The sequence below is a fragment of the Vombatus ursinus genome, unplaced genomic scaffold (assembly GCF_900497805.2).
Source record: "Vombatus ursinus unplaced genomic scaffold, bare-nosed wombat genome assembly UNPS02000580.1, whole genome shotgun sequence".
Taxonomy (NCBI): Eukaryota; Metazoa; Chordata; class Mammalia; order Diprotodontia; family Vombatidae; genus Vombatus; species Vombatus ursinus.
In genome coordinates, this window is record NW_020940358.1 from 28,185,229 (window position 1) to 28,211,598 (window position 26,370).

Sequence of the window (26,370 nt, forward strand, 5' to 3'; positions counted from 1 at the left end):
GTTTTTATTACAAAATTTTGCATAGCATTATGATTTTTAGGGGCACATAATCTTGAGTTAATAGAACTGACTGTAATAGAAAGAATCCACTGGTCGCCTCATGAAAGAAACCCAAAATGAAAATTTTGAGGAATATCATAACTGAAATTCAAAGCTTCCAGTTCAAAGAAAAAAATACTAAAAGCAGCCAGAAGGAAAGAATTCAAGTGCAAAGGAGCACACTCAGGATCCCATCAGATTTACCAGCTCCCATTACAAAGGAATAGGGACCTTGGAATATGATTTTCCAAAATGCAGAAGATATAGGTTTACAATCAAGGATAACTTACCCAGCAAAACTGTATCATTCTATGGGAGAAAGAAAATGAACCTTTAATGAAATAGAAAACTTTCTAAGCATTATAAAGATCATACAAAGACCATAGCTTAGTAGGAACTTTGAAATATAAACACAGAAATCAAGAGAAACATAAAAAGAAATTGGAAGGGACAAACATGAAGTGGTTGGTTACTTTCTAAAAGAGAGTGATGATAGAAGTGTCCCTCTCCAAGCCCAAAAGTTATTAGGGGTCTCAAAAAGAATTAATTAAGACAGAGGGTCTGTAGCAGTTTGGTTGTGTTTTGATGATCTTAAAAGATGAAAGGAAAGGGAAAGGAAAAACAAATCCACTGGGGAAGGAAGGGAGAGAAATCATCTCACATAGGATGCACCAGCAGAAGATGCAAACAAGGAGGAAGGGGTGGAGGGAAGTGGGTGGAAGGGATGACGTTCAAACCTCACTTTTATCTGCACTGATCAAAGGAGTATAGAATACATATACGTACACACAGTTGGGTCCAGAAATACATTTCGGTCAACAGGAAAATAGGAGGAACTGGAGAGAGGGAAGGCGGGGGGAAGACAAAGGGTAGATGCAGGGAGGGATCTAAAGTAGGAGGACAGATTATAAAGAGGAAGGAAGGAAATAGACAAGGAGGGAGAGAGGAATGGAAGAATGGAACTTGTGATTAGGCTCTTGGTGAGGGAAAGAGAGAAGGGGAAGGAGAGCAGAAGCAGCTTTCATCAAGCATAGTGTTGGTGCTGTGTACAGTTTTTTTTCCCCATCCTCTTCTTTATAAATGGAGCAGGAAGCCGAGAGAAGAAAAAGTGTAAGAGAATAAGAAAAAAACACACAATTAACAGTCATAGCAATGTGAATGGAATTAATTCACCCATCAAAATGGAAGAGGATAGAATGGATTAAAAAGCAGAATCCAACAATATGTATTTATAAGAACCCTTGAAACATTAAGATTTACATAGAATTAAAGTAAGAAACTTGAGCAAAAACTAGTATGTTTCAGCTAAATCCCACCTTGATTGTTTTTTATTTAATTTTTCCTAGTCCAAAGATTAACTTGGAATAGAGAAGAGAAGCAAAGAGTTGAGTTCTGCCTCTTCTCCATTGTCCATTATCATCGTCCCATCTTCTCAGACAAGTGGTACTAGCCTACCTTTGACCTCTTGCGCTAATAAATACCCTTTTATCGTTGCTTGACTTGTTCTTAATTTCAGTCTTCCTTCGAAGTTACCTGTGTTTGTTTTCATCTTCACTCTGGGTCTTTTAAAAAACATGTCTACTTAACGAGTCCTCTGTGTATCTGTATCAGTCCCTTTAGGCCCCTTCTCCTCTTTTTCATCAGAATTATTATAACAAATAACTTGGATTTTTATGGTATTTTACGATTTACTATGCCTTTTCCTTACAAGGAACCTATTGGGTTAAGTAGTGCAAGTATTATTATTCCCATTTTATTAACGAGAAACATTGGGCCTCAGAAATGTGAAGTGTATTACCCACAGTCACATGGCTGTTGTCAGAGCTAGTATTCAAATCCAGATTTTTTAACTTCAAGTCCAGTGCTTTTTTTTTTTTTTTTTGCTTTTTGGTGAGGCAGTTGGGGTTAAGTAACTTGCCCAGGGTCACACAGCTAGTAAGTGTCTAGTGTCTGAGGCTGGATTTGAACTGGGGTCCCCCTGACTCCAAGGCCGGAGCTTTGTCCACTTTACCACCCGTCTGCCCCCCAGTGCTGTTTTCCTTATACCATTCTGCTTCTCAGTGTTATATGATGACATACTTCAACTCAACTCAGCAAGCTATCTCTTGTCTGCTTTTTTGTGTGGAGCTTTGTGCATAGCTTGGGCAAGATGGTTAAGAGTTGCTATTAGGGAGTTTACTTATAGCCCAGTAGGAAGATAAAATTCATACCCAGGTAGCTATAACATATCCCCCAAAATGACATAGAGAGGTATAAAAGAAAGCACTATGAGTGGTGGGAGGGAGAAGATTGTTGTCCTGGCATAGTAAAAAGGTTCCCATTTAAAACTAGGTGGCCTAGGCTTGAGGCCACTTCCATACTAGCCGTGGGACCTTAAGTAGATCACTTCTAGTTTCTGAACTTGTTTCCTTACGTGTAATATGGAGACAGTACTCAAACTTCCAATCTCAAAGGGATGTTTTGAGGATGGAATTAGATCATAGATAATATGCATAAGATCCTTTATAAACAGAAAGTGTTATAAAAAAAGTGAACGTGATTTGATATATGTGTTCCACCTGTGACAGTCCCTTGTCACTCTTGAATGATCAGCTTTAATTATAGACTATATTTTTAGAGCTTTCTTCTGTAGAATCTATTTTGTTATTTGGGGCTGAGGCAGGTTTGGTTACCATTTTATTCTGTTTTTAAAAGCTGAATAAGAGACGCCCCTGAGACAGATATGTTAATTTACTCTTGCATATTTTTCCCTCTGGTCTGGCCTTTCCTTCAGTTTGTGATTACACAACCCTAATTGGTGGTTTATTCTAGATTAGTGGATATCATATATCACAACCCTCAGGGGAGGCAGCTCTCTTGCAAGATTAGCAGTATCTGGAACACAATTGTATTTTTGAAAGTTACTGCCAAGTCATAGAATCCTTGAATGCCAGGCCATTGAATCATTAAATATCAGAGACAGGAGGGAACTTAACTATCATATAATCCGAACTCCTCATGTTATAGTTGAGAAAACTAAGACTCGGAGAGTGACTTGCCCAAGGTCACAAAGTGAGTTAATGATAGAGCCTAGACTAGAAATAAAGTTTCCTTACTCTTAGTCTGTTTTTCTCTTCACTTTATCAGGTGACTTCTAGTGCCATTAAAGCAATACCTCACAGCCCATATGAGAGTTGAATGCATATAGTGCAGACCAGCATTTCCTTTCCCTTAAGTGTATTTTTGAATATCATCTTAATGTTGCATTGCCTAAATATATGATTCTTTAGCAAAACTTTTGTTGGTAGAGGGATTCACCAATTTTTTGAGGGATTTTCATTGCTAATAAATATATCAAGCATTTTCTGAATCTCTGATGTTTGTGCACAAGTGAACAAGTAGAAAATTAAATCATAGACATTTTGGATGTGATTTTTTTCCCATGGCCTTTAGGCATGAAAGATAAAAAGGTCAACTGACATTTCTAGGGCCAAAAAACATTAATCTTTAAATGTCACTAGAAAGGGAAATTACCAAGCAAAAGAAGAGTTCAGATATGGAAGTGAATGTGTCACTGCTTCATCATGATATGGACAGAAATTGAACAATGAATAAAAATAGCATGTATGTAATACTTTCAGGCTACAAAATGATTTGTGTACATTATCTTATTTGATTGTCACAACAATGCTGTGAGTTAAGTATTATTAGACTGTTTTACAGATGAGGAAAGTGAAACCCAGGGAGCTCAAGTGATCTACCTAAAGTCACAAAACAAGGTAGGATAGGGACTAGGACAGTAGATTTCCCCACTATCATCCCAGTGCTCTTGCCTTGAAACTCTTCATTATTTGAATCCCCTTCTTAATCCTTTTCTTATATTGTAAGCTCCTTGAGGGAAGGTACCATCCCTTATCCTTCTTTCTGTCCCCAATAGTACCTAGCAGAAAGCCTTACATAGCATACGTGTTAAGCAAATGTTTGTTAAATGAATTGGAATTTTTAAAAACGGAGCTCTTTTTGCTAACTACTAAAAAGAACTGGTAACCACACTGGATTGTTGGTTTGCCAACTTGGTGGTAGACACACCCTTTCTGCTGCAATGTACATATGCTGTGTTATAAAGGCTGATTATTCAGGGGTTTCTATTAATAGTTCTCTCAACAGCCATAAAAGTTTTTTTATTATTAAAAGAACATGATTCATGGTCACTGCTGCTCCTTTGGATAGTTGAAAGTAGACCCAAATTCCACAAATATTAATTATTCTACAGTAGAAGTCTGTGCATTTTGGTGAATGCTTTTCTTGAGTTCAGAGTTAAATTTCAGTCTAGACTGAGGAAAATTTAAGTCTCACCCCTATCACATGGCTAAGGAAATTTAGATGCTGGTGATATTTCTTTTTTATGTCTCTCCGCTCTAACGATTTATCATTAGCAGTCTTACTGTGACTCACTTGCAAATAATAAATTGTTAGATAACTTAGTTTTTTATTTTCTGTAAAAGGCACAGTGGGGCAGTGGGAAGAGCAATAGACTGATTCAGAAGACCTTTGTTCTAATGTCGGCCTTGCCACTAACTAGGTTTGCACTCCCTTCTCTGATCCTCTTTCCTCATATGTAAAGTGGGGGGGGCCGGGACTGAAGTTAGTACAAAGTATACCCCTAAAGTACCTTCTAACTCTTAACATTTGGGATTCTAAGCTTTGGTGTTCCAAATACTAACAGCTCTGTATTAGTTTGATAGTCTCTGTTCCAGGTTCATCCTAACTCTAGAATTCTGTGATTCTATGCTGTAAAATATTCAGTTTCAGAGATGTTTTCTAGTATTTCAGGTTCCCATAAATGATGTTTAGGCCTAGATTTTGTGAGTAGTATTAGTGACATTTATATTAGCACCTGACCTCTGACAGCAGTGGTATGAAATAAACTTTGCCCTAAAACCTTGTTGTAGGGGTGGGAATTTGTTGGTTTTGTTTTGAGACTGAGAAGTATGGCTTCTGTACTGAAGAAATGAGTAAATTTAAATATAATCAGAATGTATCATGCTATGTGCTGTGGTACATTTTCTTAGTAAAAAATAATCCAGGTTGATGGGAAATATTGGAAATAAGGATGTGTACTTGCCCTTGCCTATATTTTCTGTTTCCTTTGTTAACAGTATATAATAGTAGTGCCTAGTAGAACAGAGAAGCTTTTGATGGTGATATTTATATTTTGATGACTTTTGATGGAAAAATTTACAAACGTGGCCATTACTTTATAAAATTATTAAGCTTCTCTATGGCAATCCATCACTAAATCTAGGGTTATATTTATGTCACAAGTTCCTTTTTCAATTTAAAAAAAAATATTGGGAGATCCAGGATCAGTTTCTAGTAGGAAGTGGACCTTCTACTGATCTTTGAAAGAAGCTAAAGCTAGACATGAAGAGGGAGTGCATTCCAAGTATGAGGAACAGCCAGTGCAAAGGCACGGAGAAGGGAGATGACAAACACAATATGACAGGATGTGACAAACAGCAAATGTTACAGTTTGGCTGTGTTATCAAATGTTTGAAGGGGAAATAATGTATAGTAAATCTGGAAAGATGTAGAATCGGAGAATTAGAGCTAGAGGGGGCTGTAAGGGTCAACAGGTCCCACCCCTTTGTTTTACACTTGAGGAAACTGATGTTGGAGAGAGGTTAAGGGACTTTCCCTGGGTCACTCAGCAAGTGTCTAAGTTACAATTTTAACTCAGGTCTCTCTAACTCTAAGCCCAACACTTTTATCCAATATACCACATAGGTTAAAGCCAGTTGATGAAGAGCTTTAAATGCCAAATAGAGGCGTTTGTATTTGAGCCTAGTGGTTGTAGGAAGCCATCAGAATTTATTGAACAGTGGGATGAAATGGTCAAACTCATGTTTTATGGACACCATGTTGGCAGCTGTTTGGAAGGTGTATTAGAGGGGAGAGTGTGGGGTCAAAGATATAGATCAACTCTTTATCAGAGAAATTGCAAAGATTTTTCTCAGTGAGCTGTTTACCTATTAGTTTTAACTTTACTGCTTTGTTTATACAAAAGCTTTTCAGTTTTGTCAGAATTCAGTAAGAATTATCCATTTGATCTCCTATAATATCATCTTTTTTTTTTTTTGTCAAGAACTCTTCTGTCAATAGATATAAAAAGTTACCCCTTCCTTACTCGTGTGTTTATGATGTGGTCATATCTTTCTAGGTTATCTATCAACAAGCATTTTTTAAGGGCTTGCTGTGTTCTGGGTGCTCTGCAAGGGGTCTGGGAATACAAAGACAAAAATGAGACAGTCTCTCTTCTCAAGGAGATTACATTCTATCAGGGGAAGAAACATGTCCATATATAAGTACGTGTAAAACAAATACAACATGGTTTAGGGAGAAGGGAGTGCACACTAATGGTTGGTGAGCTCAGGAAAATATTCAGGAGAAGGTAGTGTCTGAGCTGAATCTTGAAGGAGCTGAAGGATTCTGTGAGGTAGGGGTGAAAGAAGAGAGCCCTTCAAGCATGGCAGATGGCCGTAGCAAAGTTATGGCATGTGCTCTGTGAGAGGAATGGCAGCAAGGTCAGTCCAGCCACACAATAGAGTTAGGAAAGGGAGTAATGTATAGTGATGCCAGTAAGTTGGTGCTAGCTTGCAAAAGGCTATGAAAACCCTAGTTTATATTTCATCTTAGATACAATAGGGAATCACCAGTGTATTGAATAGAATGACACGATAAGACCTGTGCTTAAGGAAAATCACTTTGGTCGCTATGTATGTGGAGGATGGATTGGAGCTGGCAGAAATCTGAAGCCCGAAGACCAATTATATTACATTGCAGTAGACCAGGAAGGTATGTTGAAGGTCTGAACTAAGCTGGCGGTTTCATGAATAGTGAGAAGGGAATGGATGTGAAAGATATTGTGGAAGTAGATTTGGCAGCTTGATTGGAGATGTGGGGTGAAGTACAGTTGAGGAGTCAAGCAATGCTGAGGTTGTGAACCTGGGTGACTTAAAGGGTCATGATGCTTTTGACAGGAAAAGTGAAGTTGGGAGGAGGGGTTAGTTCTGGGAGAGAAATGCAGAGTTCAGTTTTGGACATGTTGAGTTTGAACTGTCCATGGGATATAAAATTTGAAATCTGTAATAGATAGTGATAAGAGTCTCGAGCTGAGGAGAGAGACCAAGGTTTTGTATATGTCTGGGAATCATCTGCATAGAGATGATAATTAGACCCATGGCATCTGAAAAGGTAACCAAATGAGGGAATATAGAGAAAGAAGAAAAGAGAGCCCAAGGGAGAGCCTGGAAATGTACCCACAGTTAGGGGGTATGAAATGGATAAAAAGCCAGTAAGACTGAGGAGTGGTCAAACAAGTAGAAGGAGAATCAAGAAGGAGTAATGTCATAAAATGTGTTGAATTTGGTTTTAGACATGAATTCTAAAGTTGAGAACAAAACAGTGAATTAAAATTTTCCAGAAAAAAAAAAAGAGGTTCCAGTATTAAGCATTGGGAAATATCCATAGGTGTCAGAGGAGAAACAAGATCCAGGGAAATAAATTTCACACTTTGTAAAAATTGAAATATAAGTCACACCTATAAGAATACAAATATGTTTTAGCACTTAAAGCTGTGCCAGTTAGATTCATATAAAGGATCTTGGCTATACCTTCTACTTTTCTCATTTTTTCCCCCTTTTTTTTTTGACAAGGCAATGGGATGAAGTAACTTGCCCAGGGTCACACATCTAGTAAGTGTCAAGTGTCTGAAGCCAGATTTGAACTCAGGTCTTCCTGAATCCAAGGCCAATGCTCCATCCACTGTACCATCTAGCTGCCCCTTCCTTTTGCTTTTCCATATATCATTTAGAAACTTGAATTGCTTTAGTTGCCATGGACTGATGTCCTGGTATAGCCAATAGTCAGTTGTTAATGAAAATCAGAGGGTGTCAGAGGTTGATGGGACCATAAGATCATCCCCCATTTTACAATAACAATACTTAGGGTCATAGAGAGGGGAAATGCCATGGGAGGATCGGCTCAACAGAAGTAAGAAATTCTTAGATAACTGCAAACTTTCATTTAATCAATGGCATCATCCTTCCTTTATACCTTGCCTTTTTTTCCATAGCTGATAAATGGCTTAAGAGGAATTTTGTCTCCTCCAATATTATTGTGACACTGTAACTGTCACTTGAATGTTCTAATGAACACTGAAATGGTCAGGAGGTAGACAAAGAAGGAATGGGGGGAATATTCTGAAGAACCAGGGCAATGTCCAAATTGAGTATTTTCTCATTGAATTGAGCCTCGTGCTTGAGGGCCTCCTTTTTACCAGCCGGTTCTTGGGGTAGTGTAGAGGACTTCATCAGGAGACCTAGAGTCTAGTCTTGGTTCTGCTACTTACTAGCAAATCACTAACCCCCATTTTACTGATGAGGCTGAGAGAAGATGATCATATTCAAACCACTTACCTCACAGAGTCATTGGGAAGAAGGTATTATATAAATTATAAAGCTCTGAAGCCTGAGTATTTTTAAATTTTCTTTTTGTTATAAAATGTAATAATCACAAAAAGAAACATTTTATATACAAAGAACAAAAGATTTAGATATGAAATTATGGACTTCTGTCGTGTAGAATTTGTTTTTTAAAAGTTTATATTAAATTTAACGAAGTAGTAACAAAATTTCCATTTGTGTCCCCCTCTGAACTCTTAAAAATCTTTCAATAGATTTTTGTTCATATCTTTTATTTTTTATACTGCTAAAATTTCTCTCTGAATCCCTTCCCTTTCCCCTTCTAGAGAGCAGCCTCTTGTAACAAAAGAATATTTCCAATAAAAAAAGAAGAGGTAAAAAAATTCAGCAAAACCAATTAGTACATCAAAAATGTTCTACCCCTGAGAACCTCCCACCTCTGCACATAAGTGAGGAGAATTGTCTCTCTTGCCTCTATCGATTGCCAGACAGATTTAGATTGCCTTGCATCTTGAACCATTGCTTTGTGGGGCACCTTCTAAAGAACCCTAGAGATGGCATCATCACAACAATTATTCATATTTCTATGGCACTTGGTCATTTACAAAGCACTTTTCTCGCTGTTCTGTGTGGTGAGCAGTGCAAATGTTAATTATTCCAATTATACCAATGAGAACACCGAGACTTAGCTTAAATGACTTGCCCACAGTAATACAGCCAGTAAGGAGAGAGACCTAGAACTCAAACTTAGGTCTTCTGATTCTTGGTAGTAAAAATGCCTGTTCAATGAATAAATGGTGTAGGAAATACACCAAGAGCCCCACAGGAAAGAAAAGTTGCTTTCTGAATTTGACATAGGAATAGGTAAGTGGAAGCAACTTTCCTAGTCTGGAAATAGAAGAACAGCAGAAGAGAATCAGGAAAGCATAATTTCTTGTGAAGTACTGAACCATTCTCACTCTGACTCCTAACTCTTTCTACTACGTCAAACTGTCTCCCAAAAGTCATCAGTTTTCTAAGAAAATTAAAGTCCCTCAGAAGATAGGATTTGCCATAATATTGTAAGCTTCAGAGCTGTAAAGGACCTCAATGATCTAGTCCAACAGTTCTCATAGTGTGGTCCAAGAATTTCTGGGGATTTCCAAGACCTTTTCAAGGCAGTCTGTAAGGTCAAAACTATTTGCATAATAACACCCAGGATTTATTTGCATATTAAAATACCCCTCTCTTGCCAACTACATACCTATGTGAGTTTTTCTTCGTGTATTTCAACCAAAACAGTATTTCACAACAGATTGAATGAATAGGCAAGTATGAGAATCCTCCTGTCTTCTATTAAGCCAAACATTAAAGAAATATGCAACAGTATGTAAAACAATGCCATTCTTATCACTAATTTTTCTTTTCATTTTGGAAAATACCGTTATTTTTCATTGAAAATGTTATCTGTGTTAACATGTGTTGGGTTTATTGCTATTTATAAATGAGTTAATAAAGAAATATTTTGTAAATTTATCCATTTTAATTTCTAATATAGTAAATGTCAACAGGTAAAACCCACATGTAAGCTCCTTAATATCCTCAGTAATTTTTAAACATTGTAATGGGTTCCTGAGACCAAAAAGTTTTAGAATTGTTGATCTAGTATAACTCTGTCACTTTACACATGAGGAAAACTGAACCCCAAAGGAGTGAAGTAAGTCATATAGATATTAAAGTCACATAGATATTAAAGTAGCAGAACCAGATTTGAACTGAGGTCCTCTGACTCCAAATCCAGTGTTCCTTTCATCCATCATATTGTCCAACTTTGTATGATCCCACAAAATGATTTGCTTTATCTTCTCTACTTTTCTGTTTTTTGCAGGAAGAGATGAAACTATGCAACCTGCAAAGCCATCTTTCCTTGAGTACTTTGAACAGAAAGAAAAAGAGAATCAGGTCAACAGCTTTGGCAAAAATGCCCCAGGTCCGTTGAAGAATTCTTCAGATTGGAAAGTACCACAAGATGGGGACTATGAATTTGTAAGTAAATTTGCGTTTACGAGGGCAACCCTGGCTTCTAAAGAATGTTGTTTGAAATGTTCCACCTTCAAAATGATCTGCATAGCCAAAAGCTTTCTAATCATTTCCCATTAGCCATTGCTCTCTTTCTCTAGTACTAGTAGAAGCTTGTAAGGTGCCTCATGAGTTTGGTACTATGACTTTTTTATTGACATTTGAATTTTACTCTGTCTTCTTCTGAGTATTTTGCACTTCACAAATCCTCATTCACCATTATAATAGTTCCAGTCCAGTTTGAAATTTAGAATGATAAAAGAATAAGTCAGCTATCAAGTAAAGCTCCTCTAGCTATAAGAGTCTGTGGGGTGATGAGATTTAACACTTAAAACTTGGAGGAGAGGTGGTAGCAGCAAATGAAACTCTTTTGGTAACAGTTTTTCCCATTTTAGCTTCTTTGAGAGAGTTTTACTGAATTTTGTTAGAAGAGGAAAGAATTAATATTCTAAAATTCTGTGTAGAAAGAAGTATATTATGACATATCAGTCCTCCTTGCAGGACTGGTGTTTTGCTCTGGCCAGGTATTCAGTCAAAATACCTGTCCAGTGAGTGGCATGGAAATATCAAGAAGCAGCAAGAGCCATCACACTCCACTCTGTGCCTTCCACACCTCAAAAGTTGCTTTCTGAAGATGATAAGAATAGGGGAGTAGAAGCAACTTATCAAGGAAACCCCAGAAATAGCAAAGAACAACCCATGGGAGAGCCGCAGGAAGGTGTGATGTGCTGCCACAGTTGGGTAGGGTGTGGTCAGGCAGACCACTTATCTGGGTTATTGTGGAGGGGATTCCTATCTCTTCAGACTCTGAGGCTTTGTAATATACGTCATACCTTTTGTAACCATAGACTCAGTTTATGTTGGGGGGGAGGAGGGGATGATGAGTAATAAAATCAAGGTGAGACTAGGCTGTAAAAATCTATATTCCTTTTCTTGATATTTTTTAAAAGAATTTTTGGTTTCAGAATTTTAAAAACATTCTCATAGAAATTTGCTGGTATTTTACAACCGAATATCAAAATCCATTAGATATTTATATGAAACATGGTTTTGATTCTCATCCAGGGACTTCTGCTTACCTACACAGTGACCTTGAGTGGGACATTTCCTTGGTCTATGCTTCAGTTTTCCATTTTGTAAAAAAGTAGTAATGCTTTTAGTTTACAGATCGTAGAACTGGAAAAGGACCTTAGAGACAGATCATCTCATCCAATCTCCACACTTCACAGGAGGAAGTGAGACCTACAGATGTTAAATCCTAGAGTGATTTAATGGCAGAGCTCTAACTGAAATCTCCTGACTCCAAGCTAGTGGTCCTCCTACTGGAGCATGGCTGCTGTTTGCTTCCTCACTACCTCTTAAGGATATTTTACTTAAGCATTTCAATGGATCTCTGATCTCATTGATGTTTACGCCCCTTCAGTTGGTGCAGATCATAATCCATCCATGCTTTCTTGTCCTTGCATAGCCAGAAATCTTCTGTAGAGGGTAGAGCCAATATAGGCTTTTGTCTTTCAATAAAGGCCTTTCTCTTTCTTTTTCAATATTTTGTGAGTACCAGTGCAACACTCAAGCTGTCTGGTAACTCTCATTCTCTATTTGAAGCCTGCCTACCTTTTTTTTCCCCCAACTATTCATTTCCTGGATGAGATCCCTTATGCTGCTTCTTAAACACAATATTTCATTGGTAATTTGTTGTAGCCCACAACAAATCTCTCTGTTTTCCTTTGGGTCCCCTATGGTTTTTGTGAGGTTTTCTTATTTGTGGCTATATAGCATTACTAGTAGAATACTGACGTTAAATGATTTTTTTGGTGGAGGACATCAGGGAACAGTTTGGGATCTGTGAAAATGCTGTATAATTCCCCAGGCTCACTTCATCCTGCTCTCTTCTTATTATTAAATTATGGATCCAGGGGCACCTAGGTGGCGCAGTGGATAGAGCTCTGGCCTTGGAGTCAAGGCAACCTGAGTTCAAATCTGACCTCAGACATATAACACTAGCTGTGTGACTCTGGGCAAGTCACTTAACCCCGATTGCCTCACCAAATAAATAAATAAATAAATAAGATTATGGATCCAATTCATATACTTTGAATAAGCATTATAGGTGGAAGTAATGATATTATGTGTAATAATATTCTCTCCCTAGTAGAGTTCTTTGGAGAAACGTATTAAGTAAAGGCAAAATATTCCCTTTAGTTGTTATTTTGTGTTCTAAGATTCCTTTGGGATTGGTTATTCTGCAGTTCCATCCACACAATTGTGTTCGGTGTTTTAAGGTTCTTCACATCACTGTTACTGTATGTTCTAAAGTCTCTTTCAGCTCGAAAGTAGTTTTCAGGTTATATATCTTTTTCAAAATTATAAAGCAGATAATTGAAAACACTAGTCCAACTGCTATTCAGATAAGTAGAGTTCATCTTAGGGCAAATTTCTTGATTCTTTGGTAATGGGTTCTATAAAATTAACAAGTAGGTATGTGGACTTAATAGTCCACAAATTTTGTACAAATCCCCAATTTCCTTTCTGCTTATCCTTGGAGTCACTCTATATTTATTGAATATACTAATGCAGCCATCAAAATAAAGAAATGAATCAGTCAACAAGTATTTTTCCCAGTACCTCCTGTGTGGCTAGCAATGTGATAGGTGCTGGGGAAACAGACAAAAAACGAAACAGCTCCTGCCCTCAAGCTCACAGTCCATTGAAGAAGCATGTTTGTTAGTGAAATCACACAGACAATTATAAACCTAACTATTGAAAGAGTAAGATTCATATGCATACTTATGTTGTCAAGCTTCTTGGAGTGAGATTTAAATGTTCTTCAGTTTGAGGTGTCAGTCTAACAGACTAAACATTTTTCCATGGATATCTTACACCTCTCCTTACCCCTCAAGTGCTACCTCAAATAGAGACTTCTGGTTTCCTGTGAAACAATATTTAATTACAAGAAAAGAGCCTCTCTTCCCTCCCCTGAAGCAGGTTGCTCCTTGAAATGACCTTTTTGCCCAAAGCAGGCAAGAGGGAAGTCATTTAATCAGTAATGGCAACATTTCATCTTGGCAAACAGCTCCCTGTTTCTATCCAGAGCTGAGTATAAGTTCCAATCCTAAAACTGAGTTGCCTTGTTTGCCAAATTCAAATGGCAGCAGAAGTTCTTTTTAACATCTAAGATATGTAGTGATTGAAACCTTGACACCTCTTTAGAAATATAGCAACAGCCATCAACACCTCCTTTAAAATTGATGTTTCATCCAGTGGAAATAAATCAGATTTTTGGAAGCAAGTGTATACCTCCTATAAAAATTTAGATAGCCATCTTTTCCATGTTGGATGCATATATAACCTCAGTCACCTACTAAAGTCCTCCTTTATTGCCTTATTGTAACTTGGAGGATGCTTCTAGGTTCTTGAAGCCTATGCCAGCAGCATAAATTCTAATAAGACCCATGAAGATGGAAAGTCTTTGAGTCTCTTTCTTCCTTTGAGGTCCAACTGAGACATTAATTTGCTTCTAAAATTCTTCTCTGATCCTTCTTCCCTCCTACATCCCACTCCTGGATGAATGTGATCTTTTCTTCCTCAGATTTCTCATTTTACTTTTCCTAAACCTCTCCTTTGCACTTATTTCACTATCCCTTGTAGGATATTTGTATTTTGTCCTGTTTGATTGTGAGCCACTCAAGAGTAGGGGCCCTTGTTTTCCCTTGATGAACTGTTAAGGTGTGTCCTGCCCCCATCTTATATTTGTGAATTGCTGTTTTGCCAAGTAAAAGATTTTGTATGCGTTTTGTATTTTATCTTCAGTTCATTATTCTAGGCCATCCAGATCATTAGAGATCCTGAATCTCATTTGACATGTCATCCAACCTTCCAAGTTTTGTGTCATTTGTAAATTTAATAAGCATGTCATGTATGCCTTTATCCAAGTAGTTGATAAAAATGTTAAATAGTACTGGGCCAGGAACAGATCCCCAGGACACTCTATTATTGATCTCCCTCTAAAACAGGAGTTCTTACTCTTTTTTGTGTTGTGGATGCCTTCGGCAGACTGGTGAATCTTAGGGACTCCTTCTTGGATTAATGTTTTTAAATGTATAAAATACATGGAATTGCAAAGGAAACTAATTATTTTGAAATACAGTTAACAAATTATATCTCAAAACTAATTCACAGCTCCCAAGTAAAGAACACCTGCTTTAAGGAGAGTTTTGACTGCTTAATGTCTAATCTTTGGGTCTAGTCTTTAAAGTTCCAAATCCATCTAAGTATATTACACCTTGCCCATGTCTTTCCATCTTGTCCACAGGAATTAACTTTGTCAGATGCTTTACTGAAATCTAAGTTTACTGTGTGCATAATCTTTACCTGATCTGCCACTTAGTAAAGCCTGTCATAAAAAGGAATGAAGTTAGTGAGGCACAGCCCGTTCTTGATGACAATAGAAAGCATGTGTGGTCTTTTAAACCTGGTCTTTAGTCATCACTTTTAAGCACTCACAAACCATCCCTCTAATTATGTGTACTAGGATTTTGTCAGGAATCTTATTCAGGCTCACTGGCCTATAATTTGTAGACTTCTTCCTCCTCCCATTGTTGGAAATTGGGACATTTGCCCCTCTCTTACCTTCTGGCACCTCTCCCGTTCTCTGTAAACTTTCAGAGATCACTCACAGTAGCTCAGTTTTCACGTCCCTAGCTCAGTATGCGGTGCACCATGACAGCTGAAAGAGCACATGTGCTCTTAGGCAGCTCTGACAGGCATAGGGTCTATAACGACGGAGATGAGAGTCTGGCTATAATCCTCCTGACTGTTGTTCACACCACAGGTATTGTGTTGTTCTGGGCTCCACGTTGTAGGGAAGACATTGACAAATCAGAGTTATTCCATAGGAGGAGGATGACACAGAGCAGGCGAAGGAACCAGAAGTGTACAGCTTGAAGAGAAGACTTAAGGGGCTTATGATTGCTGGCTTCATGTTCCTGTTTTGCTCTGTTACCCTATGCTATTATATCCTCCAGATCCCCATGTTGTTAATAACAAACTGACTTTCATATTGGACCTTTTTTCTTAAATTTCTTCCTTTTTTGTCTTTTGTAATAATGAAAATCTGATCTCCCTCAGGAAACACTGCATCTCTGAATGTACCTTCTCTTAGGCCCCTGACAAACTGGGCCACTAAGAGGAATAGAAATACTCCTTGCTTTTCTCACTGCCTCTTCTAGACCCTCCCTCTGCCATCATCACTCAGAAGCCTCTACTCATCTAAGGTTCATTCTATCCCATCTTTATTGCCCTATCCAGGGGCTGGTTGTTGTTATCTGTCAACCCCCAGATCATTTTCCCTCTTTTTTTCTTTTTTTTTTTTTTGCTGAGACAATTGGGGTTAAGTGACTTGCCCAGAGTCACACAGCTAGTGAGTGTTATGTGTCTGAGGCTGGATTTGAACTCAGGTCCTCCTGACTCCAGAGCCAGTGCTCTATCCACTGCATCACCTAGCTGCCCCTATTTTCCTTCTTTTCAAGGAGTTCCTAGGAGTACCTAATTAACAATCTTCTCTACCTCAACCTCTGCCCTTATACTTGGGGACTTCAGTATGCATGTCAAGGTTCCCTCAAACATCCTGGCCTTCACTCTGCTTCAGCTACATATAGGAATAGCCATACCCTTAATTTTACTATCATTCATAACCATTCAACTTCTGTGATCCAATACTTTGCAGTTCCTCTCTGGTCATAATCTGTATTCTTTCATCGTTCCTTCTGTCTCGCTTCTCCTAAACTTATTCGTTGTAACCTCTGGTTATTCCATCCCCCTCTCCCTCTTCTCCCAGTCTCCTCTTCAGACTTCATTTTCTTCTCTTTGCAATTTTGACCCTATCTTTATATTCCCAGCACAGTGCCTTACAAAATAACAGGAGCTTAGATCATCCTAAATCTCTCCTACCTAGGTGCAGGTGGCACATTTTTCTTTTTGGTCACAGTAATTAAACAACCCTCTACCAAGACTTGGAAAGGCTATAAACTGATAGAGGGAGGACCTCACCAGGTAAAATAATATCTCAGAAGTATTGAAATAAGCAACTCTGGAATCTGTGAAAAAAAATGGAAAGATGTGCATTTCATCCAGAGCTCCATTTTGACCCTAAGCCCTCAGGTGAAAATTACATTGTCATGTTTGCTCATTCTTGGTAGTCCTTGATAGAACCAGTCTCAAGGTAGCAGAACACAAATTGTAGCATTTTACTGGCCTTAATAACTTGGTAAGCAATATTAGTGTGACCTTTTTATCCAAAACAAGTCAGTGTAGGACTGGGAAGATCCCATCTGGAGTACTATGTTCACTTTTTGGCACTGATGCGATTTGAGGGGTTCAGGGACACCCCTTTCAAAGACAGAAGTACAGGACAAGGATGTCTGGAATGAATTCACGGACTCAAGCATTCTTCAAATCAAGTTGGCAAAAGTTTATTATAACACTAATATGGCAGGCAGAGTTCCTTAAGGGATTCTGCAACTTAACAGGAGTGATGCTAAAGCTTATATAGGCAAAGTAGTGGATTATGTGCCAAGTATGCTAATTAAGTGATAACATACAACCTTAGTCACAGGTGTTATTTACTACTGGAAAGGGAGGGGTATAGGAGTGTATTTTTGGTCTGTTATGTCTGTAACAAGATAGCTTCGGGAATTGATGTCTGTAACTTGACCTCTGGATTGTATATGATGACTTTGGGAATCAGTACATGATAATTTTGTTGATACAAGATAGTACAAAGGAAATTCTACAGAGGTCAGCTTGTTCTTGTAACAGGGAGAGATAGTGAGATAGTTTACCTCACTGGGCCCACTCATGAGCTATTGCCAGAGATAGGGTCTTTGGGCTGGGGAGAAAACTGTCAGGGATAGTATTTTGAGACTAGGGAGAAATATGGTTTTGGAAGTGGGGTCAGAATACAAGCACCCAAGCACCCCATCAGCACCATATTTTAGGAAGGACAGCTTGTCATGTCAAACAGAAGCCTGCCACAGGAAAGTAACCATGAAAGGAAAGGGCCTGGAGATCATGCCATTCAAGATCTGTTGAAGCCTAGAGGTAAGAAGACTGGAGGTGGGGATGGAGGAGGAGAGGAAAATTACCTATGTCTTCAGCTTCCTGAAGAGCTGTTATAAAGACGAATTGATCTTATACATCAGAAGAAACTTTATAATAGTCAGAATTGTCTACCAATATAGTGGACTTCCTCAAGAAGTGGTGAGTTTGCTATCGCTGGAGGTATTTAAACAGAAGCTGTGTGACTAATTTGATGGGACTTTATGGAAGGGATTCACATATCAGTCAGGACTAGCTGGACTCAGTGACTTCTGAGGTTTCCTTCAGCTCAAAATTATGTAGTGTGTTAGGCCAGGTGGATGGAAGATTGGGTAGAGCTGGATGCTTTTATGTTTCGTTTTGGTTTGACCCTGAGCTATGATTTCATGACCCTGAGTGGAGGACTCTTGGCTTATAAATTCCCTTCACCAATACAGACAAGGAACTTATCTGTAACTGATAAGTCTTAGGAGTTTTGGGGGGCCAGTTAAAGCTTAAGTGGCTTATGCATGATCTCGTAGCTAGTATGTGTCAGAATTGGAGCTTGAGCCTAGGTCTTCCTAACTTTAAGGCCAGTCCTGTATTGATAGCACACTGCTTCTCTGATGGATGCCATATTCATGTTAGATTTGGGAATGGGCATGTGAGAAACACAAAAACATATTTCATTTGCTCTTATTACACATTGTGTGCTGTGACACCACTGCTCCTTGTGTAACAACAAATTCAGCTTATGTTTATTGGGCACCTTTTAGGTATAGAAGCCTGTGCTTAGCACTGGTAATACATAAAAAAAAAAAGGATATGAAGTGGACTGTATCTTAAAGAGCATACAGTCTAAGTACATAAGTAACTATGATTCAAGGGAGAGTGCAGTGAATTCATTGTAGAAGCCTAGGCTATACATTATTAGAAATTTGAGGGAGGTGGTCACTTTTCTTGGGGTGCCAGAGAAGGCTTCATAGGGAGAAATGGGACCTGAATTTTCCTTTTAAAAAATACTGACTGCAACAGATGGAATCTATTCCCAGCATCATTGGGTGGGGGGAGTGGGGAGAAGGTGTAGTGATGGATGAGGGCAAGAAAAGGAGGGACAGGCCATAGTCCAGATTGGCTGGATATAGGACACATGAAGAGAAGTAGTTTGCCATAAGGCTTGACAGATTTCAGGAGACCATTGTGCCAAGATCAGTAATTTAGTTTCTTAGGTAGGCAATAGGGAGCTAATAAAAGTTTATGACTAAGTAGTAACCTGATCTTAGCAATATAGAGGACATATTGGAGAGAGGATAGATTGGTTGAAATAAATTACTGCCCAGTATGTTCATATCTTATATGTAATTTACCATCATTTCTAAGTTCCTTTGATAAAATATAATGGGCTTAACACTCATTAATTCCTGTTATTAACAATAATATTTTAAAATATCTCTGATTTCAGTCATATAGGATTATTCCCTCTGCTCCTTGGACAGTTTCATGAGTTTTTATAACCAAAATAATTTATCAGCCAATGGTACATGCTCTAGTAATGAGCTTCTCTGCACTTAACTGAGCAGATCCTTAGACAACAATTCATTGTTAGAACCAGACTTGAAGCATGTCCCTCTTGGTAAAGTCTGCCAGAGTTCACATTCTGATAGTGTAGTCTTTGAAAAGAGAGTTCCAGGTCACCTCTATGTTATGATGCAGACTTTAACAGAGAAATAATAACATTTATGTAGTGTTTAGGAAAGAACTTATTGGACATTCTTGTATCTGAGGTGGTGCAATTATTCATGCCCTACAGAAAGGGAAACCGAGGCTCTGAGGTCCAGCAACATGCCTGAGATTACCCATTTATTTGTCTATGGATTGGCATTCCCATCTATGTAGGCACTTCTTTCACCACTGCAGATCGCAACTCATTCAAGCTTTTACATCATCCTATATAACCCTTGTATATGTCCTTCCATAAATCCTCAATAGAAGGTCTGTCCAGTGTACTGGACACTGTCCGCTGGGGCTTTTAATACTTCATAGAGTCATAGATTTAGAGCTAGAAGGAACTTAAAGGTCACTTGGTCCAACCCTTTCATTTTACAGGTGAGGAAATTAAGAACCAGAGAGATTGAGGGACTTGCCCAAGGTACCTAGTTAGTAAGTAATTGGAGAAAATTGGAACCCAGATCCTTAGACTCCAAAGAGAGTGCATGATCTTTCTGCTGTATACTTCTCGTGCAGTAGTTGGGTTATCCATCTATTATTCACTCACTCATCCTATATGGTACCTGAGGCCACATAGCAAATTGATTCCAGGTCTTCTTTCTACTATATGCAACTGCCTCCAATATAGTCTTCATGCTGTAGAAAGAGATAATATTCTTCCTGGGAGTTTAATGGTGACAGGGTCAAACAGTTCAAAACCATACAACTATTAATCTAATGTTAGTTTGGATCAACCTAATGATCCATGAAATCATACTAATATTTCTGATTCTGCAGAGAATTATAAGCTGAGGCAACTGGTCTTTTATGGTAGAAGATAATTTTTAGTATTACTCTGTCGCTGAGCAGATGACAACATCCTATGACTTCATGAAACTTTATCTTCTGCTCTGCATTTTAAAATAGAATTCCAAATCTGATTGGGAGGAGAACTTTCTTCAGGTTTCTCTAAAGAAGCCTTTCTGTATTATTCAGGAATAGTCAATTATTCATTTTTCTATTAGGTTTCTATCTGATTGCCCACTTTGGAAACTGGATGTATTTGGAGTGGGGTGAGAAATGTCACTATTGTATTTATAATTTAAAATAATGAGGATGTAGTTACACAAATACTGCACTTATTCATTTATAAGTCAATATTTTCCAAGTCTAGATCTTGATGTTTCTTGGGAACACAAACTCATCGCCAGAGAGCTATGAGTTATGTGCTGTTTGCCAGTCTGTCAGGAAAGAAAATACATTCAGTCCTTGAGTTAATTGTCCATTTATTGCAAGGTGAGTGAAAAATAGCAGGACAAATCCATAAATACACCAACTTCCATTTATATAGTGGTTTTAAAGCTTATTGCTTTATTGAACTAAGCAAAAATAGAGAATAGAAACTTTGCATCAGTCAACACTTATCTCTGAAGTTCATACGTCTGTCTTTCTATTTCCCAGTCTTGGTAATGAACAAAGAGACCACCCTCATGGAATGCAATAGAAAAGCTCTTATTAAGCATTTCTCTGTGCCAGGCATTGTGGATACACATAGAAAATTGATTCAAATCATCAATAGCTCATATTCTCATAGCATTTCGTGGTTTACAAAACATTTTTTATGCATTACCTTACCTTGTTTGATCCTCAGAACCTTTCTTGTGAGTTTGGGGGGTGAGGGAAGGGAGAAGTATTATTCTTATTTTACAGACAAAACTGAGACCCAAAGAGGTGAAGGAATTTGCCTAGTGTCACTCAATGACCAGCAGACTTGAATTGAGATTTATGTCAATTTCAAAGGATTTCAGGATTTCAGAGTAAGAAGGGACTTTAGTGATAGTCTAACCTTCTTTGCTTTTCCCCACCTTACTATGAAGAAACTTAGTCTGAGAGACTATAATTTGTCCAAGTTCACACATTTCCCCCCCCCCCCCCACCACATACTTGAGTCACATGGAGTCTTGAGAGACGTGATTACATATTTTAACAGGCCCTTGGCTCAGCGGGCAGTCAGTGCCATTTTGAACAAGGAATAAACAAACTCTTTAGGAAGTGCCACCATACCAGGTTCTTCAGTGTTTCTATCTGAATGGTTTACCTCAGCAATGATGCCTTTGTGGTAGGTGAAATCTAGTAACTCACCATCCAGATAAGCACTGCAGTATATGCAAATGCTTTGGGCTATAACCAAGAAGAGTTCCTGGGGGCAGGATTCCTAATAGCTCAAATCCAAATTTTAAATTCCTTATCAGAATTGCAATATAACAAGGCACATAATGCATATAATATATTGCCATAGATCTAAAATATTTATTTCTCTCCATTACATTGGAATTTAAGGGGCAAAAAAAATCTTGTAAAGGTAAACAATATTCTGAGTTGTAATAAGAAAACTCAAGAAGATAGAAATTTGTATTTTTTAACTTGATTAGGAAAGTCCAGCTTTTCATTTTCAGCTCATTTGAGATTTAAAGTTTCTTTTTGTCATGAGAAGCAACTGGCCCATCATGACAGGTATTAACAAGGGCTGACATTAAATTTTTTTTATAATTTTTATTGCCATTTTTTGCTTTTACATCTGTTTCTCAATATACCCCTCTACTCTCCCTCACCCAGAGAGCCATCCCTTATAACAAAGATTTTTTTCAAAAAGAGAGAGAATGAGAAAGAAAGCATTTCAGCGAAACTAACACATCAAATCCAACAGTGTATCAAGCATCCCATCTGCATTGTCCCTTCTCTGCAAAGAAGCGAGGAAGGGGCATTCTCATATAGATTCTTTAGGACCAAGCCCAGTCATTATAATTCAACAGCATCAGTTTGAGGGGTGGGGGTGGGGGTGACTTTTTTTTTTGCTTTTACTCTTTCCATTTAATTTGATGCAGGCATTGTGCATATTCTTTTCCTACACTTTATATCAATCCATACATCTTCCCATGTTATTCTCTTTGATAAGTAGTTCATATTTATATAGTGCTTTAAGGTTTGCCAAGTGTTTTACAAGTACTATCTCATTTGATCCTCCCAACCACCTTGGGAGGTAGGTGCTATTATTATCCCTATTTTACAGATAGGGAAACTGAGACAGATCGCAGTTAAGTGACTTGCCCAGGGTCACACAGCTCATATGTGTCCAAAACCAGATTTGAACTTAGGTCTTCCTGACTCCAGGCCTATTGCTTTACCCACTGTGATACCTAACTGCCTATTCTGTATTCTTCATATTTGTTATTCCTTAAGATGAAGTAATTTTCCAGTATATTTATGTACCTTTGTTTAGCCATTCCTCAATCCCTGCTTTGTTCCCAGTTCTTTGCTACCATACAAAATGATGCTATAAATATTTTGGTTTGTATATGAAACCTGTCTTTCGATCTTTGACCTCCCTGGAGCATTTGCCTATCAGTAGGATCTCGTAAGTCAGAGGGTATGGATATTTTTAGACACTTCCTTAGCATAATTCCAGATTGCTTCCCAGAGTGGTTGGACCATTTCACAGATAGTTGACATTTCTATGGCATGTTATAGTTCATATCATTTATAATAGGCTTTTCTTATAACAGCTCTGTGAGGTAGATAGTGAAGGTATTATTTTCCATTATCCTTCCAGTTGTAAGAGGAAATAGCTTCACAGACTGAATGACTGTGCCACAATTGAATGGTTAAGCATACTTACGGAGATGTTTAGTGAAAATTAATGTGTATGTGTCTGTAACATTTACTGTCTTTGGGGGTAAGGGGCAGAGGTAGATTTTACTTTCTGTAGTGACTTGAAGTCCAGAATTTTACCTGTTCTTAAATATCCAGGTAAGGATGAAGGTTATATAAATGCTGCATTCTATTCGGATAACTGTGAGAAAACTCTTAATGTCATTTTTGTAGTTATTAGGAATACGTAAATCAGTATGTATGTGTAAATGTGTGTGTGTGTGTGTGTACACACACACACACACACACACACAAATACCTTCTGTCAACTTCCCTTAGAAACACTGGAAAGATGAAATAGCCTCGCAAAAAATATTGATTATTTTGCTTTGTTTTAGCCTAATCCTTATTAAATATGCATTACTTAAAAGAAAAAAAAGCATCCAGAATTGTCCAGCTAGGCTTTTAAAACCTCTAGGGCTGTCAAATTGAGAACAAAGTTCCAGGTAACTTAATTCTGACAGGAATTGAAGAGCACCATATCATCAGTTCCTTTCGGAAGCCACTCAGTGTTTCTGTGACTGTTGGTGCCATACCAGTTTTTGTATGCTTCAGCTTTGTAAAGTACCTGGCTTTATGTGTTACTATGAATGAAACTGCTAACACAAATCCCAGAATTTGAACTGGAAAGAATTTCAGTGGCTATTGGGCTTAACCTCTGCTGGAAAGGAATCCCTCCTGTAACATATCTGACCTGTGACTGTCCAGCTTCTGCTAGAAACTTCCAGCAAGATGGAACCTGCCACCTTTCTAGGTAGCCCATCCCACTTGTGGACAGCACTGATTGTTAGACAGTTCTGACATCAAGCCCAAATTTGCTTCTTTGCAGCTTCTACCTGTTACTTTTGGCTGTCCCCTCTGAAGCCAGATAGAACAAGTCTAATCCCGCCATGACATAACAGCCTTTAAAATACTTGAAGATAGCTATCACATTCCCCCAAGTGTTCTGTTCTCCAAGCTAAAAATCCCCATGTGAGGGAGCTACAGTCAAGCAAACTCTTTATGGTTCATGAACATAGTATTTCTCTGGTGAACAAAAGGTATCCTGTTCAGTTTTCTCATCTGAAAAATGAGGTAGGGTAGACTTAATGACTTCTAACTGCCCTTCAGGCTCTGTGTACCTTATTCTGTTCCAACACTGACATTTTATGTCGGTCAGCAAGCGTTATTAAAAGCTTACTATGTACTAGGCACATTGCTAAGCCTTAGGGAAACAAAGAAAGGTGAAAGACTGTCCCTGCCTGTAAGGGACTCATATTTTTTAATTGAATTTTTATTGATAACTTTGATTTTCACGTGACCCAAATTTCTCCCAGTATCCTTCTCTCTACTCACTCGTAGAGAGCCATTCTATACAACAAGGAACATTTTTACAGGGAAAAAAAAGAGAGAGAGAAAAGAAAAAAAATTAGTAAAGCCAATCAGTCAAAAAAGTATGAAAATGTAAGCAATGTTTCCTACCTGTGGACCTCCCACCTCTGCCAAGCAGTGGGAGGAGGTGTCTTCTCATATCTTTTCTTTGTGGCTCTCTTGTTCTTTGTAATTTTGAACATTCACTTTCAGTTATTTTGGGAGGGTTGTTCTTCCCATTTGCATTGTTGTAGTCATTGTGTATATTGGTTTTCTTGGTTCTGCTTTCTTCACTTCATTAGCTTGTGTATGTCTTTCCATGTTTCTCTGGAAGCATCTATTCATCATATTCATCATTTCTTACAACAATACTATTCCATCATATTCATATACCATAGTTTGTTTAGTCATTCCCCAATCAATAGCCATCTGCTTTGTTTCCAGTTCTTTGCTACAACAAAAAGCACTGCTATAAATATTTTGGTTTATGTAGGGACTTCCTTCTTATTAATGACTTCCTTGGAGTATATTTCCAGTAGTGGAATCTCTGGGTCAGAGCATATGGACAGTTTAATTACTTAATTTACATAATTGCAAATTACTAGGAACTCACATTCTAATGGAGAAAACATCATACAAATAACCATGTGTACCCAAGATATGTACAGAGCAGCTGGAAGGTAATCTGAAAGGGAAGGCACAAGTAGCATGAGGAAGCAGAGGCAGCCTCCTGCAGAAGGAGGGACTAGAAGGAAGGTCTTGAAGGAAACTAGAGAAGGCAGGAGGTGGTGAGGAAGGAGAGCATTTCAGACATAAGTCAAAACCACTGCAAAGACACAGAATTGGAAGATGGAGTGTTCAAGGAAGAGTATATCTGGACTATAGATATGTGGAGGGGAATAAAGTATAAGAAGATAGGAAAGATAGGAAGGTGCTAGGTTTAAAGGGCTTTAAATGCTGAACAGAAGATTTTATATTTGATTATATTTATATTTGGAAGTAATAGGGAGCCACTGGAGTTTATTGAGTAGGGAAGTGACATGGTCAGACTAGGGCTCGAGGAAAATAGCTTTGTCAACTGAGTGAAGGATGGATTACAGTAGGTGGAGACATGGTGGGGAGACTATTAAAGATTAAAGCTATTTGCAGTAGGATAGCCATGAGGTGATGAGGGTCTGTGTTAAGATGGTAGTTATGAGTGGAGAAGAGGGAACATATCCAAGAGCTGTTGTGAAGATAATAATGAGAAGATAGGACAACAGATTAAATATGTGGACTGAGTGCAAGGAGTTGGGGATAAAACTGAAGTTGCAAGGCTAGGAGACTGGGAGGATGGTGGCGCACTTGAAAAAAAAGGGGAAAGTTGGCAGAAGGGAGGGTTTGGCGGAGAAGATAATGAATTTTGTTTTGGACGTGTCAAGTTTGAGATGCCCATGGGATCCCCAGTTCAAGATGGCCCAAAGTCATTTGGTGAAGTGAAAACTGGAGATAAAAAGTTCAGACTGGATATAAATCATCGGCATAGGGATGATCATTGAATCTACTGGGACTTGATAAGAACATTGAAAGAGGTAGCTATAAAAAGAGAAAAAGACACTCATGGTTATAGTGGGGATAACTGGAGAAAGATCCAGCAAAAAGGACTGAGAAGGAGCAGTCAGGCAGGAGGAAAACAAGGAGAGTAGTGTCATGAAAACCTGGAGAGGAGACAAATGGATGAATGAACAAATGCATAAAGCAAGACCATCCCTGCTCTCAAGCTCTCATTTCAGTGGGAAACAATACATATAGAAGGTTTCAGCTGCTAGTCAAATGGAATGGTCCTTAACATACAACAGGAAAACAGAGGGCAATACCTCTTCTTTAATATAATTTCCACCAGCAATATCCTTTCAGTTTCCGATTTTGAACCATTTGACAGTGCCAAGGTTTTTGATGGCAAGAACTTTCTTTTCTGGGTCTTCACTAGTTG

At 38.2% G+C, this 26,370-nt stretch overlaps 1 protein-coding gene across 1 annotated transcript in view; it reads left to right on the plus strand.

The window, feature by feature from the left end:
• The window catches only part of STK4 (serine/threonine kinase 4), a 115,340-nt gene that overhangs the window by 52,032 nt on the left and 36,938 nt on the right, over positions 1 to 26,370 (plus strand). The window contains exon 10 of the mRNA XM_027851632.1: positions 10,369 to 10,526. Coding sequence (XP_027707433.1) covers positions 10,369 to 10,526 — 158 coding nt within the window. The remainder of the gene's footprint in view (positions 1 to 10,368; positions 10,527 to 26,370) is intronic.